The 21,730-nt window shown below is 37.2% G+C and overlaps 1 protein-coding gene and 2 non-coding genes across 3 annotated transcripts in view; all 3 read left to right on the top strand.

The window, feature by feature from the left end:
* WDR43 (WD repeat domain 43) overlaps positions 1 to 21,730 on the top strand; it is a 46,609-nt gene that overhangs the window by 19,286 nt on the left and 5,593 nt on the right. Inside the window, exons 6-14 of the mRNA XM_045979632.1 lie at positions 3,182 to 3,284; positions 3,840 to 3,904; positions 5,821 to 5,992; positions 7,882 to 7,968; positions 8,850 to 8,981; positions 10,548 to 10,679; positions 17,588 to 17,674; positions 18,477 to 18,508; positions 19,725 to 19,788. Of these exons, the coding sequence (XP_045835588.1) occupies positions 3,182 to 3,284; positions 3,840 to 3,904; positions 5,821 to 5,992; positions 7,882 to 7,968; positions 8,850 to 8,981; positions 10,548 to 10,679; positions 17,588 to 17,674; positions 18,477 to 18,508; positions 19,725 to 19,788 (874 nt within the window). The remainder of the gene's footprint in view (positions 1 to 3,181; positions 3,285 to 3,839; positions 3,905 to 5,820; positions 5,993 to 7,881; positions 7,969 to 8,849; positions 8,982 to 10,547; positions 10,680 to 17,587; positions 17,675 to 18,476; positions 18,509 to 19,724; positions 19,789 to 21,730) is intronic.
* On the top strand, positions 8,446 to 8,525 carry LOC123926273. Its single transcript, XR_006815201.1, has one exon. It is a non-coding gene; the product is annotated as a small nucleolar RNA SNORD53/SNORD92 (small nucleolar RNA).
* On the top strand, positions 9,283 to 9,358 carry LOC123926274. The gene has a single exon (XR_006815202.1). It is a non-coding gene; the product is annotated as a small nucleolar RNA SNORD53/SNORD92 (small nucleolar RNA).

The raw sequence follows: 21,730 nt of genomic DNA on the forward strand, positions 1-21,730 counted from the left end.
ATTGACAGTGACCAGGTGCATTGCTCCTAAGAGTTTCTTCATATCCCTTTATAATCCTCATCCTCACTCCAGTGGCCAGGCTTACTGACATGTTTGGGACATTACAAATAAATGGACATTTGTGTAGAAATCTTTGTATAGACATAGGATTAAGTTTTCTTGGGTAAATAAATACATAGGAGTGCAGTGGGGGGGGGATCATATGATAGGTGTATATTTAACTTTTTTTTTTTTTTTTTTTTAATTTTATTTATTTGACAGACAGAGATCTCAAGTAGTTGGAGAGGCAGGCAGAGAGAGAGAGAGGAGGAAGCAGGCTTCCCGCTGAGCAGAGAGCCAGATGCGGGGCTTGATCCCAGGACCCTGGGACCATGACCTGAGCGGAAGGCAGAGGCTTAAACCACTGAGCCACCCAGGTGCCCCTATATTTAACTTTTTAAGAAATTGCCAAATTTGGGCATTTGGCTGGCTGGGTCAGAACACATGACTCTTGATTTTAGGGTTGTGACTTCAAGCCCCACTTTGAGCATAGGGTCTATGAAAAAAGAAATTGTCAAGTTTTTTCAAAGTGATTATACCATTTTATATTCTAACCAGCTGGGTTTAAGAGTGTGAATTCATATTCTCACCAATACTTGATATACTCATTTAATTTTAGCCATTTTAATAGGTGTGTTACCCTAGTGTGGTTTTTTTTTTTAAAGATTTTATTTATTTATTTGACAGACAGAGATCACAAGTAGGCAGAGAGGCAGGTAGAGAGAGAGAGGAGGAAGCAGGCTCCCCGCTTGAGCAGAGAGCCTGACGCGGGGCTGGATCCCAGGACCCTGAGACCATGACCCGAGCTGAAGGCAGAGGCCCCAACCCATTGAGCCACCGAGGCGCCCCCCCCAGTGTGGTTTTAACTTGTATTTCCCTAATGGCCACTGATGTTGAGAATCTTTATGTGCCTATTTGCTGTCTGGATATGTTTTTTGATGAAGTGTCTATTCAAATATTTTGGTCTGTTATTGGGTTTGTTTTTTTTACTGAGTTTTGAGGATTGTGTGTATATTCTGAATATAAACCCATTAATCAGGTATGCACTTTGCAAGTATTTTCTCCTGTATATAGCCTTGTCTTTTTGAAGAGAAGTTTTTTAATTTTGATGAAGTCCAGATCATGTTTAGAGATCTTTGCTTAATCCAAGGTCACAAAGGTTTTCTCCTGAAAGTTTTAGTTTTAAGTCTTGCATTTGATTTTGTGGTATGTTTTATTTTCTGTGTAGGGTACAAGGATGCATGGCCTTTTTGTTTTTTTTTTGAAGTTTTATCTAAATTCCAGTGTGTGTGTAGTTAACATGCAGTGTAATACTAATTTCTGGTGTACAGTATTCTGACTCAACACTTCCATATGGCACCTGGTGCTCATCACAAGTGTACTCCTTTTTTTTTTTTCCTGAGAGAGACCAGTGTGTGGCAGGTGGTGGGTACAGGGCAGAGAATCTTAAGCAGGCTCCACCCATGTCATTGCAAATGGCAAGATTTCATTCTTTTTTATGGCTGAGTAATACTCCGTATTGAATGTAGTGTGTCTTTGTGTGTGTGTATCACATATTTGTCCATTCATCAATTGATGGACATTTGGGCTGTTTGCATAATTTGGCTACTGTAGGTATTTGTTATTATAAAAACATCAGGGTGCATGTATCCCTTTGAATTCATATTTTTGTATTCTTTGGGTAAATACCTTATAGTGCGATTGCTAGGATCACTTTTTGAGGAACCTGCATGCTGTTTTCCAGTATGGCTGCACAAGTTTGCATTCCCAAGGAATGAAAGGAAATGTGTGTTTTGGTATTGAAACTATCCAGTGGTCCCAGTACCATTTGTTGAAAAGTTGAACCAGTGAACTGGTTTTGCATATATACATGGGTATTCACATACAGTCCTCATTATTTGTAGTAGTTATGTTGTATAAAATCCTTATGAGCACTGAGTTGGTGATGCTGAACTATTTATTCATCTGGGAAATACAGGGTTAGGTTTCTGCAAGCATCGGTCACATCTTTGTCATCTAATCAATACGTAACCTTGTTTTATGCATTTCTGTTTAAAAATAATTCATTTTATATACACACATAACTTGCTGTGTATAACTATATACACATACTATAATACACATATACACAACACAATAATTTTATATATATATAGAGAGAGAGAGAGTGTGAGTTCATTAATTCATGTCAGAACAGAGTTTACCTAGCTCAAATACTTGTTTTCCATAAGGAATATCAGCTTTTTTCTCCTAAGTACACTAGATAGCACTTCATCATTATACTTGGGAGATGTTTTAAACAGTGAAACCAACAAAAAACATAAAAGCAAAAAAAGTGGCACTAGAAAGAATCTTTTAAGTATTCTAAGTAATACTTATAATACTTATTACTATATAGTATGAGAGCTGAAATAAGTCAGAGCATATAGCCTTGTTTAACATCGTTGGCAACTCTTAATTTCACTGCTCTGAACATACCTGTTAAAGACCTTGGAAGTTCCACAAATACTGCTTTGGGGGTTTACAAATAAATTTTAGCAAGTAGACAAATTCTCAAGGAATCAACAAATAATGAGGATCATTTGGGTAAATATATTTGTGGGTCTATTTCTGGACTCTTTTCTTCGTAGTGCTATGATATAAATTCGCCTCAGATTAATCTATAGATTCAATGAGAACAGTCAGAATCTTAGAAGACTCTTGTAGACATTGACAGTCTGATTTTAAAATTCAGATGGAAGTGCAAAGAACCTAGAGGAACCAAAACAACGTTGAAAAAGCAGAAAAAAGTTGGAGGGCTCACATTGCCTGATTTCCTGACTCAACAAGCTACAGTAAACGATACAGCATGGTATTGGCATCAAGATAGGCAAATAGGTTCATGAAAAAGAATAGAGAACATTACTCATTGCTCAAATCTGCATAAATGCATTAGTGCTTTTTCTTTTCCCTGCAGCCATGTTAAATGGCGGTGACACAGATGGGTCACTAAGTTTGATCGGTAGTCCCCTTACATGGCTTTCAGGATGCAAAAGCTGTGGCAAATCTAATGCTGTGACTCCCCATAGGTGCTCATCTTTTTTTTTTTTTCTTTTTTTTTTTTTTAATTTCTTTTTATCTAATCATTGGTTTTGTTATCTAGGCAGGTCCGGTCAGAAAACAAAGAAAAGAATGCAGTGATGTCTTTTACAGTTACAGACGAACCTGTCTATATTGATCTGACTTTGTCAGAAAATAAGGAAGAGGTAAATGGCTTGATTTTTGAGAATTTGTTTTTTGGATTTCACAAATTGTATTATTATAAAATTACTGTTTTGATGATTTAATGATTTGGGAAAGAAGGGAACATGAGGGAGGGAGAAGAAAATATAACAAAAATCTTAGACTGTCCAGAGTGAGCATTCAATCATCGTAGTGCACTTGTGAGGGGAGGGGTCAGCGTGCAGAGGCATTTTCAGCGATCCTGACTGCTCTGCTGTGTAGGACCTGCCAGGTCCCTTTTGTCAGTCTCCACACTTGGTAGTAGTGACTTTGCTCCTCTGACTTGCAGGCTGTTCTCTTCTTCCCCTAAACTTTTATTTCTAAGCTTTACAACAACAACTCCAGTTGTCATTTTGATGACAGTATGATTTTTAAATGCAGGAGTTGTGCACCCTTGGTGTTCTAACTTTCTCTTTGGTTATTTCACGGAAGGGGGGGAAGGATAGTTGGAATTTGGTTAAGTTACTAAAGCAGTTATCCATTAGAGTAGGTTGAAGTGTATTAACCCATTAGAGTAATCAGTTAAATTTTTCTTTTAGCCTGTCAAGTTAGCTGTTGTTTGCAGAGATGGTCAAGTTCATCTTTTTGAACACATACTAAATGGGTAAGAAATTTCTCAAGTCAAGTTTATTTTCTTTTCCTAATTTGTTACTCCTTTTTATTCCCACCTCAATATTTTTTGCATTACATTCCTTTTCAGTTAGATTATTTTGAAAACATTATTCTTTATCCGTATGAGTATATACATTCCCAATAAGAACTCGAGTTTTGGAGTCATTGACCATTTCTTCATATTTGTGGTTAGTAAAGTAGTTTTACAATACATGCTTTCATAAATGTTGGCAGTTCTAATAATACATTTTAAAAAGAAAGTGGTTCATTTGGAAAACTTAGCTTGTGATCTTGGTAAGACCTTAGTTTCTAACTTTGATAATACATATGTGGATCAGTGAAGCACGGTAATGCTAGTGTTTTGGTGAATAGAAGGGAATGTTGTTGCTGGGATGTGTGTAGTCATAGACCAAGGCTCAGTAAATTTTGATCTGTGGGTGAAATCAGTCTGACCATATGTGGCCCTGCAAAATTAAAATATCTGCTCTGTATAGAAAGTTTTCCAATCTTTGCTATACTCTATAAACATGATCTAAGACTCAGTTGTGTAAATTTTAAAATGGTTTCAACTTTTTGTGAAGTTGGTATCATTCCTTTTACAATACTAGTGTAGCAATTTATTTAAATATAAAATAGATATGTAAGCATAAAACATTATTTTAAAAACATTTGGTTATATAGGCAGTTGATTATAAAGCCTAATTCTCCCTCCATTGAGTTCTGCTCCGTGGAGGTCACTGTGAACAGTTCGTGTGTAACACTTGAGGCCTTTAATTACATAAGTTACGTGTATGTGGAATATATATTTGAGGGCCCAGAAGTAGTGGGCTGCAGTGAGGACTTGGGCCCCTCTCCTTGGGCAATAGTAGTAAGCAGTTGCTTTTATGCAGAAGATTGATGAGGTTTAACCTAAGTGTTTAGGCATTAAGGTTTAAGTCGTTCTGTCTGATGTGTTGAGAATAGACTACAGAGAGATCAAAAGCCAAAGCAGAGGCCAGAAGTCCTGGATAGAGATGATGGTGGAGTCCGGATAACTAAGGGAAGTGAGTTGGAAAGATAGGGATAGTGCGGTGTACTTACTGGTGATAAGATGTGTATGGTGTGAGAGGCCATGGTTGTTGGAGGTGAGAAGGGTTCGGAACTGGGAGGATAGTATGTCAGAAATATAATCAGCCTGTGTGGTGGATTTGGAGACCACTTAAAATGTTGGACAGAATGACAGTGGAGCCACTAGAATCTCTAAGAAATAAGGTGGGGAGTGACCCAGAAATCATTGGATGACAGCAGGAGGGGGGGATAGCTGGTATCTGGTGACAACACTTTCCAAGGTTATAGAGGTAAAAGAGGGAGACTACTTATCTTAAAATAATCGTGAAGAACAAGGAACACACTTAAATCATGTCCAAGGTTTCTGACACACAGTATGGAGGGAAAACAGCTGCAACTTGGGAGATCTGCCCTGATGAGATAGCGTAGAGCGAGAAGGTGAAAAAAACCCTTAGAGAAGAAATTGAGGATGAGATTCTGTTGATTACGCTTTGCTGATAATTTTGCTCCCTGAACTGTATTGCAGAGATCATAGTGAGGCTTTTGGGGGTTGAAACAATTGGGGATGGAGCTGATTGGAACACATGTAGAGAGTCATCTAGGGTTCAAGCTCAAGGCAGCAAGAGAGCACTTGGAGCTCGGCCCCTTTTGGGGCTTGACAGTGGGATAGAAGGGTACGTGGTCTCCAGGCAGATTTTGATAGTGAGGTCTTGACAGCAACACTGCTGCTGTGGTGACCCTGGTCACTCTGGTTATAGTGTGGAGGCCACAGGAAGGTTACATTTCCTGACTTGATGCCAACTTCAAAGCATTCTTATGAAGTGTTACTTCAATTTTCTAATTAATTTTTTTCACTTGTAGATACTGCAAAAAGCCTTTGACTTCAAACTGCACAATTCAGATAGCAACACCTGGGAAAGGCAAGAAATCAGCACCAAAACCCATCCCTATTCTAGCAGCTGGTTTTTGCTCAGACAAAATGTCATTGTTGCTTGTATATGGAAATTGGTTTCAGCCCGTCATTGAGCGAGTGGTACGTAAATGCTACTCTGGCGTAGAGCAATGCAGCATCAGCAAGGTCATGGGAAAAAAATGATTTCAAAATGATTCATTGGTCTGCTTATTGGAATCCTTAAAAAGAAGTCATGCATTTTCCCTTAACTGAAGGACCTTTCATTGAGTGGTTTATTTTAGTTTGTGAGAGCTATGTATTTAATTTTACTTAGCCCAGAGTATCCAAAATATTTTAATCCTGAGTCAGTATGAAAAATTATTTGAGATATTTTATTTCTCTCCTTTATTTGGTATTATGTCTTTGATATTTGGTGTATATTTTCACTTATAAGCACATTTCAGTTTGGAATAGCCACATTTCAAGTGCTCAGTAGCCCCACGTCCCTAGTGGCAAATACTCTGATCAGCGTAGATATGAGTGGATTTTGCCCAGTTACCCAAAAGCTAAATCTTCATGAAAGAGCCCTTAGTAACAGTACTCATTGAATTTTCTCTGGAAATGTAATGGGTGGTTTTAGTCACTTAACTTTTTGATTACAGAAATTTCTTTGAAGACTTTCGGTGAGTTTGCGCATGTCCAGTAGGTGATTTCTTCAGCTTGTGTTTGTACTGCTTTTACTCAGTAAGGCCCTCTGGGAGATGATGAGTGGAACAGCACATGCCCAGGCAAAGTTCTGTTGAGTTTAATTTAAACTCACATTTAATTAAAACTTAAATTTAAGCTCTTGTTGAGTTTAACTGTTCGCATTTTGAAAATTTAACACATGGTTATGGTTTAATAAAAAAAGGAGACAGGCTTGTTAAGCTGTACACCTAAGTCGTCTTGTCATATGTGGATTCCCTAAGCCTCCTCTGCCCGTAAAACCATTGTTTCCTGCTTGTTTTGTGTCCTTCCGGATGTGGATTTGTTATATGGTTATAGAGAATTACATACAATCTTAAAGCCTCAGGGGTATGGGTATCATGTACTTTGCTGTGTCTGATTGTCCCCCGTTTAGTACCACATCAGGATGTAGAGGTCCACCCTAGAACATTTTTGTTCTTTAGCAGTGCTGTGGTTGACCTGCTTGTGAAAAGTATAGCAGTAGGAAGTTCTAGGGTAGGGCCATTCTTTTTTAGCCTAGACTATTTTTTGTTTGTTTGTTTTTTTAAAGATTTTACTTATTTATTTGACAGAGATCAAAAGCAGGCAGAGAGAGAGAGGGGAAAGTAGGCTCCCTGCTGAGCAGAGAGCCCTATGCGGGGCTTGATCCTAGGACCCCGAGATCATGACCCGAGCTGAAGGCAGAGGCTTTAACCCACTGAGCCACCCAGGCATCCTGTAGCCTAGACTGTTCTTTACAATGGTGACAGATGGGAATGTTTTCTTTAAAATCTCTTACCTTTTTTTTTTTTAAGACTTTATTTATTTATTTATTTGACAGAGTGGGAGAGAGCACAGGCAGGCAGAATAGCAGAGTGAGAGGGAGAAGCAGACTCCCCACCGAGCAGGGAGCCCAGTGCGGGGCCCGATCCCAGGACCCCGGGATCATGACTTGAGCCAAAGGCAGTCACTCAACTACCTGAGCCACCAAGCACCCCTAAAAAATGTGTTACATTTTAAAAGCCTGTTGATCTTTTAAAGCTATACATGTGAAAAATTTGAGGAGCTCGTAACTGAAGAAAGTACACATTATGCTTAATATCTTCAGTGTTTTTCCACTTTTCTCAGCTGCCATCATCAGTCTGAATGGCTCAGTTTTGGGGAAAAAAGCTTTGGGGAACCTTTCTGTACTTTTTTGTATTTTTATTAAAATGCATGAGTAGGAATTTGCTTTTCATGTTATTCCCAGTTGCTTTGTTTGACATTCCTTTTTTTTTTTTTTTCCCTCCCTTGTCACCCCCTCCCCTTTAAAATTATATTCCCAGGCTTTAAATTCCAAAGAATCTCATATGTGTTTAGTAAGAGATATTTCAAACTGCTGGGCCCCCAAAGTAGAAACAGCTGTAACAAAGGTGAGTGCATTTCATGTTAGAAGTTGAGAAAAAAGAGATTTGGATAAATTGAATTAAAATATAACATTATGTTTAGACTCTTTAATATCCTCTTTATAATTGACAAATTCGTAGGAATCATTTTCAGGTAACGAGATTATAAAATCACTTTGTTTCCGTGCTCTTGATTTATTGAATACATGAATGAATAGACAACTAGTAGAAGTTTAAGGCCTTGGAGTTAGCCCCTCCCCCCATGTATGATCATTAAATAAATATCACCTTTATCAATAAATTATTTTACTGATGTTACTATTTAAAGGAGCATAGCTTTGAGAGGAATCTTATATTTAAGGGTGGAATAAAGCCTAGAATTAGGGGTCTGGAATTGAACACTGTATAAGATGATTATCTTGATGCTTTGTTTTGAATATAACATGGTATCCTCATGTAGATATCATATGTTTGGCAGTTTAATGAGAAAAGGAAAGCCAAGACATGCTATGATGACATCCATATATGGTTTCGCTTCTGGCTGAATTCCAGAGATGACACCTTTCTCTTGGCTGTCTGAGCATTTCTGGCCCAGCTGGATTCCTGGAGGTGGTCATAAAACATACAACTTCACTCTAACATTTTTAAGTAATCTGTAATCTGTAAATGTTCCTGGTTTTTACTCTTACTTGGTATTGAAAACTTTAAAGTTAATGAACTTTCAGATTATAATTTAAAAATTTACTTGCCAACATTCAGTTAAAATTTATCTTTAATTCATAACATACTAAGTTATATTAGATTTTTCCAGTAGAAAAGCTGTTTAGATGCTGTTTTCTCATTGAGGCTCAGTTTTGCCAGGACTAAGACATTTTTTTTGTTACACCCCCGCTGTTCGTGTTCAACAGGTGAGAACACCAATGGTGAATTCTGAAGCAAAAGTTCTAGTGCCAGGGGTACCTGGTCATCATGCAGCTATCAAGCCTGCTCCTCCACAAATTGAGGAAGTAGAGAGCAAGAGGAAATTGGGGGGAAATGAGGTAATACAATCACTTTTACCATTTTTGAGTTTGAAATTTAAGGTGACTTGTGAGACTCTAGCAAGTATATTGGATAGAGCCAAACTTGGAACTTCAGGAACTCACTGAGATTGCTGCTGTTACCCTCTTTCTCATCCCCAGCAGCATAGGTTCCGAAATTCCAGATTGTAGTCTGTGAGACGTTTACTTGGTCGCTTCTAAGGCTAAGGGAGAAGACAGACTTGCACTAACTACAGAGGGTGCTGTTTGGCCATTGTCAGCGGTCAGCTGGATCACATAATTGAATACATGAAGCCAGGACTTGCTGTGATGATTTCCATTGGGTTTCGCATGTTGCTGACCATCAGTGATGCCTCTTCTCTTGGCTGTCTGAGCAGTCCTGGCTAGTTCAGTGATAGTTGGTCTTTAGAAGTGGTCATTATAACCTCTTAAAGTGCATATAAATTTCATTTTTTCTCAACTCCCTAAACCTTCCTTCCTGTGGTTACTGTACTTGTCTCTGCAGCCCTTTATGTTTGTCACCCTAAATGTTCTAGAGCTTTAACTATTCTATCTTTAGAGAAAGAGTGTTCTGTTTCTTCATGCGATTTTAAATGTCTTTATTGGCTGGGGGGTTGGGGCTGAATAGCTATTCATAAAAATTATTTCTCAATAGCATGATACCTGTATTTAAAAATAATGTGCCCGCTTTTTTAGCTTGGCCTAAATCCAATTCTTTAATTTCCTCCTGCTTTTTTTGATAAGATAACCCAAATAGGAAGCTTTGCCAAAGCCTATTTATTTGGTTTGGTAGTTGTAGAACATTTGTATTTTAATTTAGTTACTAAGAGGCTGGCAGAACATGGTTATTTTGTTTTAATAAGAGATCAATTCTCTACAATTGTGGGTTTGTTTTTTTTTTTAAGATTTTAGTTATTAAAGAGCCCACACATGCATGTGTGCATGGGGTGGTGGAGAAGGGAGAGAAGGAGAGGGAGAGAGAGTCTTAAGCGGACTGCGCTGAGTGCAGAGTCTGATATTGGGCTCAGTCTCATGACCCTGAGATCAGCACCTGAGTTGAAACCAAATGTCAGATGCTTAACTGACTTCACCACCCTGGCACCCCTACAATTGAGTTTTTGTGTAGCAAATTGAATCATGTTTATTTATACTTAAATTTTAGGTATTTATGAAGGAAACTTTGTTGTAGTAGAGTATCTTCTAGAAAATAAATCACCATTTGGAACTAATAAAACAACATAGTTGTCTTTATTTTTAATTTCTTTTTGATAATACTAGTTTCCTTTTTGCAGATCTGGGGCTGATGACAAAGCTTCCATAATAGGTCTTTTCTTGTGTTTTAGTAATAGATGCCAGATGCTTGCCTTTTTTGAATCTTATATAGCTGTGTTTATGAATTACGTTTTTAAATCACGGTTCCTTGGGCATTTGTTTTTTTTTTTTTTCCCCTAGAATCTGGAAACTTGGATTGTGAATCACCGATCTCAGAACTACCCAGTCACCCCTTGACTGAACAACTTTAGGCCTTGTCTGGTTTAACATTAATAGATCGTTTCTGTTCTGCAGATTAGCATTGAAGAGCGCTTGGGAGCACTGGATATAGATACAAAGAAAGAAAAGGATGACCTTCCACAGACAAATAGCTTTCCAGTTCTTCTCACACAGGGTTTAGAAAGTAATGATTTCGAAATGCTAAATGTAAGTATTCTGGCAGTTTTTAAAATGAATTAACACAGTTAATTTTTCTTAGAAAGTGATTGGCATAGCATACTCAGAGTGATAGTCACATGATGTAGTTGTTTTGAATATATTTTGTGAGTCTAGTCAAACATTTATCACTTGGTGGCACTATACAGACAGTCACCAACCTACAAAGGCATTGTATTAAATTATTTTGAACCTGGAATGCATTTTCTCATAGAAATATTGTTATGAATTGTTATTAGGTTTTAGGCTTTAGTTCACAAAAGCCTTTATAAACATAGTGTAGCTGAACTATAATACTCAGCATTCTAGATCACAATTTATATTTTTTTCTGTAGGAAAATGCGTTCCTGAGTTTTTACTCTGGATTCCAGAAACTTATGTCCCCCTGGCCGTGAGAGGGGGCAGTGAGGTGGAACCTTGGCAATGGGTAGGAGGTTTGGGGGAAAAATTCAAGAGGGTTGGGGGTTATGTTGTGAAGTATTTAGAGGTTAAAAATACTAGAAATTTGTATAAAGGAGGCATTTATTATTCCTGTGTTTGTAAGTTGGTGACTGCTTGTATGAAGTTACTTAATCCTCTTAGACTCCAGAATTTAATAGTGGTCTATAGAAAAAAAGTAAGTGTAAAAATTGGATTTAAGCGTTTCCTGATTAGATTAAAACAGTTTACATTTTTTTAAGTGCATTTATTCTTGGTGATTCAATGATATTATGGTGCCACTTAGTATTGATGTGACTTTATTCATATGTTACTTTATTCAGGTAACCTATGAATAGTGTCTTTCTGATTTATATTTTGATCTAAATGGGAATACGATTTGTGTCTAAGGTGATTTTTCAAAACGAGAGGGGAAGTCAGCACATTCTAAAATTATTTTTAAAATTACTTGTGGTTTGTGAGTGTATGTAATTTGGAAAGTGGTTTTTTGGTTAACATGGCATGGAAACCTAGGTGAAAAATAAGCTATGGAAAACAATGGACAATGTTTTTAAAATGTAATATAACTTATCTGCCATTATCTCCTTAACTGTCCTTTGAAACCTTTCTCAGTAGTACAACTAAATCAGCTACCAGTTGTTTTTTTTTTTAAGAAACATTTCAAAACATTTATAATTACTAGCGTGGACCCCCATGAACTCATCACTCAGTTTCAGAAATTATCAACACTAGCCAGATCTTTCTGTCCTTGTGTCATCTATCTGCCCACATGCCTCCCCAGGTTATAGTGAAGCATAGGGACATTCATTTTACCCATAAATACATCTCTGTTCAACTCTCACAATAACAACTCCTCTGAAAACAACTGCAATCCGTTATCACACCTAAAAATAAATAGTAATTCCTCAGAATCGTCAAATATCCAGATAGTGTGTTTGCATTTCCCTGATTGTCTCATAAACTTAAGTTTTTATGTTTGCTTTCTTCAAAACAGAATCTCCATAAAGTCCACACAGTATGGGGGAGAGAGGTCTCTTCTATCTCTTGCAGCTAATTTTTTGGAGAAGCTAAGTTTTGCCCTATAGAGATTCTCACATTTTGGATTTTGCTTCCCACAAAACTCCGTATTGTTGGGTCATTTAATTTAATCTGATAAATGGTATCATTTAACATGTTCCTCTGACATGTTTCTTATACACTGGTAGTTGGCTCTAGAAGCTTATAGAGATTCAGGTTAAAATTTTTTGGCACTTCAGAGATGACTGTGTCATCAGGTGTCACAGAGTTGTTGGAAGAAAAATGATCTTTATGGAAGCACTTCTTAAATTGTAAAGTATTCTACACATAAGACTTTTTCATTATTAAGGATCTTTAGGTGATACATTGTTTTATTTCAGTAGAAGTAATTGGAAACTAGAATCCTGGAAAAAACCTGTAAAAGTTATAGTGAAGGGTTTCAAATAATCCTATAAAAAAATAAGTATGGAGATTTTCCCATAGTATATTACCTAGGAGACGATGCACTCATATTCTGTACATCTCTCTTTAAAAAAAAGAGAGAGGGGGGCAAGTTAAAAAAATACATATATTTTTTCTCCTAAAAATAGTCTTCCCCATTCCCAAAAATTACCTTATGGAATACATGAAATTTAGTAGGAGGACAACAAGAATGAAGGACGTGAGCAGTGGCAGAGATGCACCATACTACTAGAAGTGAGGTTAAGAATCCTTACATAGAAACTTGACATTAAATTTGTGGCGTTAGGAAGGTGGAAATTTGACTCAAAGAAAATGTCTATAGCTTATGAGAAGAAGAGAAGAGAGGCCTAGTCATTTATGTAATTTATGGCATCTACAGAGGACAGATATTTTTAAGGTTTTAAAAAAATTTATTTAAATAATTTCTGTATGTGCCATTTATAGTAGTACCAAAAGTTAGGATAAATCTATGAAAGGAGCCTCTCCCTCTACATTGATGATTACACAAAAAACTATAAGAAATTAAGAGATTGAGTATATAGTGATGTAAACCACCTTTATGTGTTGAAAGATTCAGTACTGTTAAAATGAGGAATTCTCCCCTTATTTATCTGTATATTCAGTACATTCCCAATTAAATTTCAGTAGCATCTCCAAGTAAAATTGGAGGGTTTAGCCTACTTGATTTCAAGGTAAAGTTTTAGTAATCAAAGTAGTTTGATATTAGTGAGAAAAAAAATACAGATTGAGGAACCAAAGTCGAGAGTCCAGAAATAGACCACTCAACAATTGGTTTTTAGTAAAGGTACTTAGATGAGTTAATGGAGAAAGTAAAATCTTACCAACAATTGGTCGTGAACCAACCACATATCCATATGGAAGAAAATGCATCTCAGCCCTTCACAAAAGTTGACCAAAAATAAGTAAATATAAAACCCAAACCTACAAAACTTCTAGAAAAAAATAGGATAAAATCTATGCAAACGTTAGCAGATGAAGTCTTCTTAGGTGGCATCACAAAAAGTATTACACACTACAGGAAAAAAGTGATCATTTGGACTTAATGAAAGTTGAAATCTTTTGCTCTTGAAATGATAGTGTTTGTGATTTCTGAGTGATTTCCTGCAGTGTTGGTTCCTCCTTCCAGGTGGGGAGGTGATAACCACCATCCCAGGAATTCTCAATAAATTTCTGTTACTTAAAAGAAAAGAAAAGAAACAGCACTGTTAAGGGAGTGGAAAGGCAAGCTGCAGGCTGGGAGAATATTTTTAGTTCCTACATCAGACAAAGGATTCATATCCAGAAGATACAAAAAACTTAAGAATGAGGCTCAAATAAAAAGTAGTTGGCAAAGGTGTGAACACATACTTCATAAAAGAATTCAAATGGCCAATAAGTACATGTAAAGGTATTATACATCATTGATCATCACAAATGCAAATTAAAATGACAGTGAGCTAACACTGTATTCCCGGTATGGATTGATTAAAATTTAAAAGACTATTCCATCTGTTGGTGAGAATGTGGTGCAACTGAAACCTCCTATCTTGCTGGTTGGGAATATAAAATGGTACAGCTACTTTGGGAAACAATTTGTCAGTTTCTTTAAAGTTAAGGATTCATCTGCTTTAAGACCCAGGCTTTTTCCTGCTACGTATTTACCTGGGAGAATCAGAAATATATTCATATAAAGACTGGTACATGAATGGTCATAGCAACTTTATTTTTTTAATAGCCAGCACCCATGTGACCCTACTCATATGAACGGATAAACAAATTCTTTATCTGGCAGTGTAAGGAATGTATTATTGATACATCAATAACATGGATGAATCTCACACTTAACGCTGTGAGAGAGAAGCTGGACAAAGAATGCGTGCCCTCTGTGATTCTACTTACGTACAGTGCTAGGAAATGCAGACCAATATGTAGTTCAGTGGTTGCCTGAGGGCGGGGGTGGAGGGATAGAACGTTAAGGGACCCAAGGAGACTTGAGCGTGATGGAATGTTTATCACAGTGTTAGTTTCATGGACAGATGTTTATGTCAGACTGATTAAATAGTGTACTTCAGGCGTGTAAGGTTTATTATGCTTCATTTATGGTGTAGACTTGTAAAAAAAAAAAAAACCTTTAGTATCTTCTTGCTAGTTACAACTGTGGTTTATAGGGTTGTTTTTTAAATATATTTTCATTGGAAGTTAATGTTAACTTCTGTATCCATTAACGCTTCACTTTGTTTTGGGATAACTTATTTTTACTTGTTTATTTTAAATTTGAAAATTATCATAGAGCCTATTGTTAGTTGGCATAAGACTTTCTTGAGAGGTTGTTAAAAACTCTTCTGCCCTGCAGTTTGATTTAACTTCTGAATAGCTAGGCCATAGGTTCTTTCTCTCTCTCTTTCTTTTTTTTAAAGAGAGAGGGAGGGAAGATGGGGATGGGCAGTGGGAAAAGGAAAGAAAGAATCTTAAGCAAGCTTCCTGTCCAGAGCTGGCCGGGCTCGATCTCACAACCCCATGAGACCATGATCTGACCGGAAATCAAGAGTTGGACCCTTAACCAACTCCACCCAAGCGCCCTAGGCTATCGGTACTCTTGTTTGCCTTTGATAGTTCTGGTTTATACCTTTTTTCTTGATATCGTAATTACTAGTGACTTCTTTTGTTGTTATAAGATGTCCCAGTTCAGACAACAGATTTTATGATCATCTTACATTTAGAGTACCAGGAGATTTCACAAACTACGTATTTTTTAAACCCTCATTCCTACATTATTTTATAACTAAGCTTCGTAGAAATAATGTACAGCAGCAGGTTCAAGTTAGTATTCCTTGACCTGAAGGGCAGCTGCCCTACTTGGCCAGTTAAGATAGTGAAACCTGATGGGTTGGTGGACATCCTGTGAAAATTCAGAATCTTAACAAGAACATGTCTTACCTCAAACGCTAATTTGTAGACTAGTTCAGACACATTGTTCCCTATAACCTGTACATTGTTGGAACTTTGTGATAACTAATAGTTACAATAAAATGAGGTGATTTGAGGAATGTTTAGTATTGTCACACACCTTCTGATTACTGTAAAAGTTCTAATCAACATATTTTGCTTTGAGTCCTGTATTCTGATTATTTGAAAATATAAATTTAGGTTAATTGGGACTGTTAAATAGGGACAGTCCATCCCTCATTTCTTCAGTGATTGTGTATAAAAAGTTGTATTTCTTTTGCATGAGAAACTGTGTAGTTATGCCAGTGTAGTTTTTATATAGTTCCTGATGGATTTATTAGAAGGGCTTTGTGTAAAGATATTTTTATAAGCAAATAAAATTCATAGGGAATTCTGAAAGGAATGCTGTTAAAATAGGCTGTAAACCAGTTTTCTATATTTTGTTTGTTCTTTGGTACTTCCACTCTTTGTATCTTAGGCATGACTTTTGTAGTACCAACCACCTCCAAAACAGCATGCGCCCGTCATCAGGGAAGTTCCTCTGGGAATTAAGCCCTTTGGAAAGAATAAATATATAGAAGTATTCAAGAGGAATGGGGAGATCAAGGTTTTGAGACCTGAAAAGTCTTGTATTTCCCATCCTTTCCTGTAGATGAAGCATTTGGGGTTTGAGACATGGAAAGGCCTGCCAGGATTAGGACTCATCTCTCCTTTTCTGTACTCTGCGGTGGAGACTGGGTTTCTCTAGTTGATGTACGCTCCCAGGATTTTGACTCAAGCACTCATTATATATGATCTTTTGTTTGGCTTAAAGTTTTATCCAAAAATTGTCAATTTTGAAAGATTTGTTGCTAAGTGTGGTTTTAGTGTGTTTTGCTCATTCTCATATGGATATGTCTCTTCATAAAATAACAGTTTGACAGCTTCTCTGTAGTGGCATATACTGTATTTAAGTGTCTAGAGGTATTTTATACAAAAATTTGTTCATAAAGTTTAGAATCTGTAGGAAAGTCAATGTCCTGATTCCTGAAGATAATACTTTCCTGATAGCCAAAGACATTAACATAACATTGTCTAGTTAGTCCCTCCAGCCTAAAATTCAGTTGATAGTTTAATGTTTGGTTTTTCAAAACAGACATGTGAAAAAATGTTTAGCATCACTCAGCGTCAGGGAAGTACAAATCAAAACCACAATGAGATATCACCTCACATCTGTCAGAATCGCTAAAATTAAGTCAGAAAACAGATGTTGGCAAGGATGCGGAGAAAGGGGATCCCTCCTACACTACTGTTGGGAATGCAAGCTGGTGCAGCCACTCTGGGAAACAGTATGGAGGTTCCTCAAAAGTTAAAAATAGAATTACCCTATGACCCAGCAATTACACTACTAGGTATTTATCTAGAGGATGCAAACATAGTGATTTGAAGGGGCACCCCAATGTTTTTTAGCAGAAATATCCACAATAGCCAAAATACGAAATTCCAATGTCCATTGGTAACATGAATGGATAAAGATGATGTGTGTACATACACACACACGCACACGGGAATATTACTCAGCTGTCAAAAAGAATGAAATCTTGCCATTTGCATTGACGTGAAGGGAACTAGAGCTATTATGCTAAGCGAAATCAGAGAAAGATAAATACCATATGATTTCACTCCTGTGTGGAATTTAAGAAATAAAACAGATGAACATAGGGCGAGGGAGGGATAATAAAATAAAATTAAAACAGGGAGAGAAACCATAAGAGACTCCTAACTGTGGGAAATAAATTGGGGTTTCTAGAGGGGAGATGGGAAGAGGGATGCGGTAATCAGGTGATGGGCATTAAGGATGTCCAACTTGATGGATGAGCACTGGGTGTTATAGGCAACTAACAAATCCTTGAATTCTACCCCTGAAACTAGTAATATATTTTATGTTGATTAAATAGTTTTTAAATTTAAAAAAAAAAATCATTTTTACTGTTTTTCCTGTAGTGTCTTTAGCTTCTGCATATGCTTATCTTCATGTTTCCTTTATTTTCTCACAGAAAGTACTTCAAACTAGGAATTTAAACCTAATTAAGAGGACTGTATTAAGGATGCCCCTGCATGCGGTTATTCCGTTGTTGCAAGAGGTAACTGAATACTCTTTTCATTTTAAGGTCCTAACACTGTGAGTTAAAGAGAAAATCTCTTGTTTAGAGAAGCGGATTTGCAGTGTGTAAGCAAGCAAGGTATTTACAGTAGAAAATAGATCTACTAAAAATTTACCTAGTCCACATTTTTTAATGTATTTTTTGTTGAGATTAAATTCACATACTATAAAATACACTCTATTTAAATGCATAATAATTCAGTATTTTTTCATATATTCACAGGTTGTGCAGTTGTCACACCAAAAAAAAAAAAAACCATGTACCAGTTAGCTACTCCCCATTCTCCCTTACCCCGGGTTTCTGGCAACCAGAGACTATTTTCTGTCCCTGGATTTGCCTGTTCTAAATTTTCATTTATATAAATTATAGCCTAGATATTTATCAGGTAATTATTCTTCATGTGGGAATGTGTTCCTAGATTATGATACGTTGGTTGAACATTAAGGAATTAGGAAATTTAGGAATCCTTTAGGAATAGTGATTTCTCAAGTCTTTTTTGGGGAGAGGGGCAGAGGGAGGAGGAGAGAGAGAATCTTAAGCAGGTTCCCCACCCAGTGTGGAGCCCCAGTTTAGGGCTTGATTTGACGACTTTGAGGACCCTGAGGTTATGACCTGCGCCGAAATCTAGAGTTGGGTGCTTAACCAACTGAGCCACCCAGGCGCCCCTTTAAATATTTTTTCTGTATTTTCTTTGTTCTCCTGGATGTGTGTATTGTGGGAATTGGTGCATATGGGCTGCCTCTGAAGTGTGGCTGCTAATACAGTTTTTTTCCTCCCTCAGCTTACAAAGAGATTGCAGGGACATCCTAATAGGTAAGATATTTAGGTGGCTTAAATTGCTTTGATTTTATCAATATTTTAGAGGCGATTGTTTAAAAAAACAGTTTTTGACTTGAAATTACATAGTGGGCAGCTCCACACTCTTAATTGGTAAGACTGTGTATTTGTAAGGTCAGATACTGCTCTTCCCTCTTACTGTAAGTTGAATGACTTTTATTCCTAAGATTTTAGTATAGTTTTTCCCTTTCTTTTAGGAAAATGCTGTGTAGTTTTTCTAGCTTTGTTGTCAGGTCTTGTAACAAATTAGTCTTATGTAATGATTTAGTCCTGATCAGATATAAAATTGCCATTTGTCAAACTCCCCAAACCTCTGGTAGTTGGTAAGACACTGTAAGGAAATATTTTGTTAGGACTGGATTTTGTGAGTCTTTTTTGTTAATAATTTGATGATTAAGTATTTGAATAGGGAGTTGGTATCTCAGAGATCCTAAGCTGACAGTGTAGTATTCTCAGTGCTACAGTATGTAGTTGGTTTTTGTTTTTGTTTTTTTTAAGATGTTACTTATTTGAGAGAGAGAGAGCGAGAGAGAACATGAGCGGGGTGGGGTGGTGTTGGAGTATAGGGGGAATACAGAGGGAGAAGCAGGGAGCCCAGCTCAGGACTGTATCTCAGGATCCTGAGATCATGACCTGAGCTGCAAAGGCAGATGCTTAACCGACTGAGCCACCCAGGTGCCCCCTTTTCAAGTTTTTCCCCCTAATAGACTGCATTCGTGTTTGGAGCTCACAAAGAAAAGCCAACGAATTCATTGATTAAGCCCAGCTTCCACATTCTAGGTCTATATTTGTCTTTTAATTGGCATGGAAATCTTATGCTATTTGTACTTGATGGCAAGTAGACAATGGGTGTAAGAATGTAGTCAGTTGAGCCCAGTTTACTGCCTTTCTATCAGTTGGAGTAAAGCATTGGCTTTATTCTGAATTGTTTTAGAGGAAGAGAGTTTTGTCCGATTCAGTCCATGTTACTCTTCCCTCCTCCCCAAGAGATGGTTCTATTTCACAGATCTCAGATAGACTCATGGAGGGACGAGAAGATCATCAAAGTCAGTGGTTATTTAGTAGGGTTGTTTTTTTACAGGGCATAATTTATAGATCTTGGTCTGAGTTTATCTAATATTATAACTCCATTGTATTTAATTTTGAAATCATGAATATTCATTTACTTGGATTTTTTCTTTCTTTTTTTCAGTGCTGTTTTAATGGTTCAGTGGCTAAAATGTGTGTTAACGGTCCATGCATCCTACTTATCCACAGTAAGTCTTCAGCTGTAGTTGCTGAATAGTTTGGCTTTAGTAAGGATTATAAACTGTTGTGTTAATGAAACCATCTTCCTTCTACCTGCCCTTCAACCTTCAACCATCAGCTGCTTGCTTTTAAAGATTTTATTTTACCCCAGGTGCAATGTAATAATGTCATCATTGTTGCCTTTTGAAAACTGGCCCTTTTTTTGCCCTGGATTTTGAAAGTAATATACATTTTATAGAGAACTTGGAGAAATACAGAAAGGAGAAAAGTAACATACTGTCATGTTAGCCTTTAGGTGTTTTTTTATGTGTATAACCTGTTTAGCAAAATTATTTTTACAATGTGTGTACCTCTCCATTGTTCTGCCTTGTCCCAGGACAATAGAAGATAGCTTGTGGTAAAAATAAAATTAAATATTAAATGGTTGTCATTTTGTGGGGCTGTTGTCAACTCTATTACAAATGGAAGAGAGGAAACATCAAATTTTAATCAATACCAGGAAACAAATTTTATAATACACATATTTACATACATTTCATAATATGAATTGGGTTCTTTGCTCATTAAATCAGTTACATTTTAAGCTAGAAATAAAATTACACAGTTCCCTTTTTTTCTTTCTCTTTAATACCTAGCACCTTATAATAGATTTTTTTAAGAAGGATTTTTTAAATGGATAGTTGAAGAAAATCCATAATTGCTCTTCTTTCTTAACACATTTTCACCCAACTCTGCCTGGTCGCTGTCCTTGTTCTGTCTCAGGCTCATTTTGCCTTCAGTAGTTTGAAATAGGGGAAACAAGGGGATAACCTGCTTTGAGGCCAGCAGTTTGTTTTTTCTGCGTCTGGGGAGAGCTCTGCCAGGGTGTTAGAATGAGGGGAGGTATAAGACACTAAGAGTGGCTGTGGGGTTTCCCAGGTTTGGAATCTTGGGATCAGTTGAGGGTGGTGGTAAGTGGAATGGCTGAGTGGTGGGCGATGGGCACTAGAAGATTCCCACAAGCATCAGGACTTGGGGTGAACAGGACAGCACTTATTTTATAACTTCATTCATTTGCTTAGAAGTGAAAAGAGCCCTAGGAGGCCTTGTAGAGAAATCCCTTCTGGAGCCAAGGGTGAACTGCTGGGGTAGCAGTTGTGTAAAGTTCACAGTCATGGCACAGTAGACCCAAGAAGCATGGTGTGGAGAGGGCTCCAGGGCCTGTGGGAATTCTCTCGTCAGAGAGCAGTGCTTTTTCCTTCACCTTCCCTTTGGTTCCTCCTCCTTATCAGTTGTCCTTACCTTCTCCAAGCTGAGGGACTGCTAGGCACGGGGCTTAAGGAATGGACAAGATACTGTGGTCCCCCTGTTCCTGGAGCTTACTGTGTGAATACGGGCAGATAAAGAGATGATGGCAATTGATATGTGATCACCTTAAACTTTGTCTTACGCATTTTTGTGTGTTTGCTGTTTAAAATTTAACATTTGAATGAAACTCTGACTGAATATGCAGTCAGAGGGCAAGTAAAGGCTAATTAAAGGGCAAAGAGTGGGGTTCTTTTTTTTTTGTCCCCCTAGAGGGACAAAATTCAGGCTTTAATTCCTTAAGTACGGTTCAGAGAGTTCTTTAACAGGATGTATGTTTGAAATACTGTAAGGTCAGTTTTGTACTCTGTCACTCTGTTTTCTGGTCTCTGGAAGCTGTGGAAAGCTTTCTTTAGCTTGCTTATGGTAGAGGTAGATCATGTGATACTATCAAAGAGTAAGTTTCAGAAGAAACCCTCTTTAGCCCGGAGATACGTGATGATGGTTTTTTTTTATTTAGTGTTTCAATTACATTGACCTCTCAATATTTTATTTAAAAATTTTTTTTATTATTTACTTTTTTTTTTTTTTTGACAGAGAGAGAGATCACAAGTAGGCAGAGAGGCAGGCAGAGAGAGAGGAGGAAGCAGGCTCCCTGCGGAGAAG

Source organism: Meles meles, chromosome 15 (assembly GCF_922984935.1).
Source record: "Meles meles chromosome 15, mMelMel3.1 paternal haplotype, whole genome shotgun sequence".
NCBI classification, from domain to species: domain Eukaryota; kingdom Metazoa; phylum Chordata; class Mammalia; order Carnivora; family Mustelidae; genus Meles; species Meles meles.